The sequence below is a fragment of the Papio anubis genome, chromosome 5 (genome assembly GCF_008728515.1).
Source record: "Papio anubis isolate 15944 chromosome 5, Panubis1.0, whole genome shotgun sequence".
Lineage (NCBI taxonomy): Eukaryota > Metazoa > Chordata > Mammalia > Primates > Cercopithecidae > Papio > Papio anubis.
Genome location: NC_044980.1, coordinates 57,321,472 through 57,327,471, shown reverse-complemented (window position 1 = coordinate 57,327,471; position 6,000 = coordinate 57,321,472). Strand labels below are relative to the sequence as shown.

The 6,000-nt window shown below is 37.5% G+C and overlaps 1 protein-coding gene across 3 annotated transcripts in view; it reads right to left on the bottom strand.

Annotated features, from left to right (window-relative positions):
• Nucleotides 1-574: 574 nt before the first annotated feature.
• The window catches only part of IPO11 (importin 11), a 228,075-nt gene continuing 222,649 nt past the window's right edge, over nucleotides 575-6,000 (bottom strand). For 2 of the 3 annotated variants that reach the window (XM_021939383.2, XM_021939384.2), the window contains one exon: nucleotides 2,806-3,363. In XM_021939383.2, the coding sequence (XP_021795075.1) occupies nucleotides 3,199-3,363 (165 nt within the window). In that variant the 3' untranslated portion in view covers nucleotides 2,806-3,198. Of the gene's footprint in view, nucleotides 3,364-6,000 lie in introns of all 3 variants that reach the window. The other variant, XM_021939382.2, reaches the window with a different exon arrangement.

Here is a 6,000-nt window from a genome sequence, read left to right as displayed (position 1 = left end):
CAGGGTGATACCCTGTCTAAAATAAGTGAGAGGATTCTGGATGAAAAAACACATGGTTTTTGTATGTCTTTTATTACATGCCACATAAAGGACATCTGTGTGGCAGTAGGGAAAATTGGAATATGAACTATTTATTAGATGTTATTGCATTACTGAGAATTTTCTTAGGTGTATAATGGCATTAGTGGATATGTAGAGGAATGGCATCCTCAGATGTCTGCTAAAGTATTTAGAGATAAAGGTTGATAATAATAAACTTCTGTAGTGTTTACTTTCAAATGGTTAGTGAAAGTACATGTGTGTATATGTAAGTATATTTATATACAGACACACATATATAAAGAGAGTAAATATGGCAAAATGTCAAGTTTGGTAAATCTAGATGATGGGTATACTGGGGTTCATTACACTATTTTCTTCATGCTTCTGCAGATTTTTTTCTTTTCTAAAGTTAGGAGAAGAAAGTATTTTGGTTTTCATGACATGCATGTTATCTTCATTAGCTCTTCAACTTTTAAATTTCTATGCACTTCAGGTTTATGACTTGGAGAAGTAGAAAAGACAACAACCCTTAGTAGGTGAGCCTTGTATTTTAATTCATGGAATTATAAATTAGTCGTGAGGCTACAAAGATCCAACATTTTCAAAACCTGATGATTTTGTATGTTAGAGTGACTCCAAATTGATGCGAGTCTGGAGTCAGGGAGTTGCCCAGTTCCAGTATAGAGCCATTGACGCTTAAGTAGCCTCACCAAACCATGCCATTATAGAGCAGTTTTTAAATAACTATCAAATTATACAGTGACAGCATCATTTTATTTCATACACAATCTCCTTCACCTGCAGGCCAACTGCTTTAGAATGTGCCCTTCCATCAGAACCCCTATTTTCTTATAGCATGTCGGCAAGTCTGTGTTCCTAATCAACTGTGAAATTTCACAAAGGTGGATACTCTGTTCTCATCTCAGAATGCAGCATAGCATTATGGCATGAAACAGTAACTCAATAAATACTAACTGAATAAAGAAATGGGTAAAATAAAGATTAAAGTGAGGATTTTTCAAGAAAAACTGTATCTTTTTAAAAATTGTATGCAATAATGTGGATTCTCTAAAATGACTAGTAGGAGAGAGAGGAGGGACCAACTCATAAGGAAGTTTTAAAATGTCATTGTTAGTCACATGGGCCTTTGTGAGAGGGTTGGGAGAAGTCTTTGGAATAGAAAATAAATAGAAAAGGAATGTTTTTGGAGTATAAATGATCATTACCTTGTTTCAGGAGCCACAGTTCAACCAGAGGCCAGAGGCCTGGTTGAGTTGTTTGTCTTAAACTTAATATATTTGTTATATAGTTCTGTTAATGAATAGAATTCTGTAAACCAATAATTACATTTTATGTCTTAATTGAGCACTTAAAAATTCAAGATACATGAATTATTTTTCTGAGCTATTTATCAAGCCTATTTAAACTTACGAGTTTAAAAAATGAAGCAAACTCTTTCCCTGAGATAAGCTTTTTACTTCTTTTGCAAGGTAGCTATTTCAGTAATATTTGCGATGGCACTATAATGAAATCTATCAGGAATTAGAAGGATGAGTACTTTAACTAAAAAATAAGCATGTTTGAGAATTTCTGATAACACTAATGGGTTAGTGTTTCAAATGAAAATAATTAAGTCAACAAAAAGAAATTCTTGGATCAGTCTTGAGGACTCAGTAATACTGATAAAGAAATATCACTTGAAAGGAGCTTTTTGTCTTTAAATGAAGATAAATTAAAAGGGTAACTAGGATTTGCTACCTGCAGTACTGATACCTACTAGCACAGAATCCAAGCTAGAGTATAAAAGAAAACTCCCTTTCTAAGTCATTGGGCAATTTTTAAGAACTCATTTTTTGGGGGGAGCAAGAAAAGTAGTCAGACAAATCAGTCCAAGGTGAGGTATCTTTGGAAAATTTAATTTGGACCATATTTTCCTCCTCTTTCTGAAAACATCAAATATCCCCATACATTTTGGGTTCCACAGCTTACAAAGGGGCAGTGGGTTTCCCGCAGTTACATACTGTACCCAACTTTCTATAGAAAGATAAAACATTTTCCAACCTTGCTTTTGAGTATTTCCTAAAAAATGCTTTAAAGTTTCCTTACAATCAATGGCAAGTAAAACAGAGTAAGGCTTTTTTTTTTTCTCCTTTTCCCCTTTTTATGTACTGCATGTTGGAGGAATAAGGAAGGAAGACTAGTTCCATCAGAATACTAGTAATCCTAGTACCCTGGGGATTACTGCTGGATCCTCCCAGGTATACCCCTATTATTGAGGCCCTGATGCACCCCTGCACTGAGGAACCTGAGAAGGGTAAGTACCGAACAGTCTGTCATAGCCACGTGGGACTGTCACAGCACAGGTGGGACTGGGAGTCACCCAGTTCTTCTTGGTGCTCACAGAAGTAACAAAGGAACTAGGACCAAACCATAACTAGAGGTCTCCCAGTCTCACACGTTCACTTTTACAGGCCTTACAAATGTACATTTGTAGACTCAACGTATTTACTGGGGAAAAAAAAAAAAAGAAAAAAATGCCTTTACTAATTTCTGTATCAAATTATTAGAATGAAAATAAAAGCATTTGTCTGATGAAACACACTTTCTATGTTAGATGAAAATAACTCCCTTGCAAGATAAGCTTGGTAATGTGTATTTGTCACTATTATACATTTTTGCTTAGTACACACATTTCTTTAATAGCATCATCTGAATAGCTTTGTCAGTTTTCAAACCTGTAGTTTCATTAGCTTAAAAAAAGGATAAGGCAGCCAAATTTAATGAATTTTGGTTGCAGAAAAACATCTCGGGCATTAACTCTTATCTTCAAATGTTAAGAGCACATAATTAAAAGATAAAGTTTCTTCTCTTAACAGGAAACTAAGCAGCTATTGTCATCAAACGTACTTTTACATGTACTTTTTAGTAAAGGGCCCCCTCATAAATATAAAATTAAATTCTTTTGAGGAATAGGTTTGTGATTTTAGTTATGCAGGATTTACATTTATCCTTTACATTTTGTAGTAAAAAAAATGTGTGGTCTTTGCTTATTTTCATGAAGTGATTTCTTCATCTCAGCAGGCTCTCACATACAAACGGCAGGCTAGGTTACTCAGCTTGTTTCTGAAAGGCGAGGCAGCCACATGTCATGTGCTCTTAGAATCCTTGCAAAAATTCCTGTAGCTGGGTGACGATCTCCGTGTCCACTGTTTCCATGAGGGACTGGAAACCTTGTTCTCCTAGCATCTCCTGCTGTGCCTTGAGCTTCTCGTAGATGAACTGCTGCAGTGACACCATATGAACAGGGTCCTTCAGGGCCAGCTGTGGGATACAGAGAGGAGCAAGACTGTGTCAAAAAAGCAAAACAAGTCTCTCCTACCTGCACTTTACAAGTTCTTTGTAATCTCATCCACAGTAACAAAATTGCTTCTGCCTCTCTTCTTACACAGATTCTGTAATAGTCTCACAGTGGAAAAATCTGTCAAAGAAAATTTCATTCAATTAGTCTAACTTCAGTTCCCTAGGGCCCCCTGAACATGTTTTCTGATTAGCCATTTCTGAAGAGCTGAGGGACTCACTCATTTAAAGCATCAAAGCCTAGTAGAAAGCATTCTAAAAGAAACAGAACATGCTGAAGAACATTAAATACAATTGTCCAGCATTCTCCTTAGGAAGACAGGGTAGGCCACTGTGGCAACCCAGTGATGCCCTCAGGATCCAGAGAGGAGATAGGGTTTGCCCTACCCTGGATTGCAATACTATTTAAATTCCTGTATATGCTTCTGGCTGAAAAAAAAAAGGGACTCCTCGTCTCCCACTGGGATATTTGGAAAACAAAAGAAGTATAATTTCATGAAAAATAACCCATAAGTCTACTCCCTAAAGATAACAATGACAAAGGAAAATATTTCGGCTTCTTCTATCCCTGTGGCATGAACATACATACATATACATAAAACACACCTGGACCCAGGCTAAGTGCAATGTGTGATATACCGGATTGAATCCTGGAACTAAGAGTGTTACCAGAAAAACTGGTAAAATCTAAATAAAAGTCTGGAGTTTAGTTAATAATAATGCACCGATGTTGGTTTCTTAGTTTCGATAAATGTACCATGTATATTTGAAAAATGCAGGGCTGGGCCCGGTGGCTCATGCCTGTAATCCCAGCACTTTAGGAGGCAGATCATAAGGTCAGGAGTTTGAGAACAGCCTGCCAATATGGTGAAACCCCGTCTCTACCAAAAATACAAAAATTAGCCTGGCGTGGTGGTGCATGCCTGTAGTCCCAGCTACCTGGGAGGCTGAAGCAGAAGAATCGCCTAAATCCGGGATGTGGAGGTTGCAGTGAGCTGAGATCGCGCCATTGCACTCCAGCCTGGGCGACAGAGTGACAGAGCAAGATTCCGTCTCAAAAAAAAAAAAAAAAAAAAAAAAAAAGAAGAAGAAAAATATAACATACAATGTTAACATTAGGAGACACTGGGTGAGAGGCACATGAGAACCCTTTGTACTATTTTTGTTACTTTTCTGTAAACCTAAAATTATTCCAAATTAAGAAGATTATTCTAAAAAATGGACTCAGCAGTTAGAAAAGCATACACCTCTGTGGCCATTTGGTATAAGGACAAACCGCTCTACAACTGACATCTCATCTTATGTCTTAGCTTATACAAGTGTCTAATCATACAATTTCTAAACAGCTAGGCCTGTGTTCAATTTTGAGATAAAAGCTGACGTCTCCAAGCTCTGAATGACATTCAAGGTTAGTTATTCTCAAGTTAATGACTTCATCAGAACTAGAATACAGATTGGAAAATTCCTGGTTTTGTTCTCTTTCCATTACTTCCACATGCTCTTGCCTTCTAAGAAAGTATGTGATCATTCAAGAAATATTTCCATTGAAATGGGTAAGATAAAATTAGGAATCTTCAGAGGCTTCAGTTATTAGCAAGAGATAATTACCCAGAATTCCTGACTCTGGGGTAACACCAGATAAATGAAGTGTTAATAGCCAGATTCACTTCAAAAGTCCACACATCGGATTTTAATGAGCAAGTGGCTCAGTATTGCTTAATTTTAAAATTATTACTCTAAGACAGAATGGTTCCAGTTGAAGTGCGTATCAGTTCCCTCTGTTGGTAATGATAGCCTTTTGACATATGCTTCAACCCATGAAGTAGTATTCTAAAGTGGTTCAAGATTTTAGTTTCTGTGGGGCTACTTACAAATTTCTTGTTCTTTGAGATTTCTATCTCTTGAAACAAAGTTTTCCATTATATTTCACTACATTAATAAGATATTTCACCCAGCAAGAATTTAGTGAAGCAAAATCTTTCATTTTCCTTAAGTTATGTGGCATGTCATTATTCACTTTTTAAGCCTATATGTCCAATTATAATTTTTCAAAAACTACTTACCATAAAGTTATTTTGTCAGAGGCCTTTGAACCAGTGCAACTCCATCTTTTTTTTTTTTTTTTTTTTCTTTGAGATGGAGTCTCTCTCTCTCTCTGTTGCCCAGGCTGGAGTGCAGTGGCACAATCTCGGCTCACCTCAAGCTCTGCCTCCCAGGTTCACGCCATTCTCCTGCCTCAGGAGTAGCTGGGACTACAGGTGCCCACCACCATAGATGACTAATTTGTTTTTATTTTTATTAGAGATGGGGTTTCACCGTGTTAGCCACGATGGTCTCGATCTCCTGACCTCATGATCCGCCCGCCTTGGCCTCCCAAAGTGCTGGGATTACAGGCGTGAGCCACAGCGCCTGGCCTGCAACTCCATCTTGAATAGGGGCTGGAGAAAATAAGGCGGAGACCTACTGGGCTGCATTCCCAGGATGTTAGACATTCTAAGCCACAGGATGAGATAGGAGTTCAGCACAAGATATGAGACATAAAGACCTAGCTGATAAGACAGGTTGTGGTAAAGAAGCTGACTAAAACTTCCCAAAACCAAG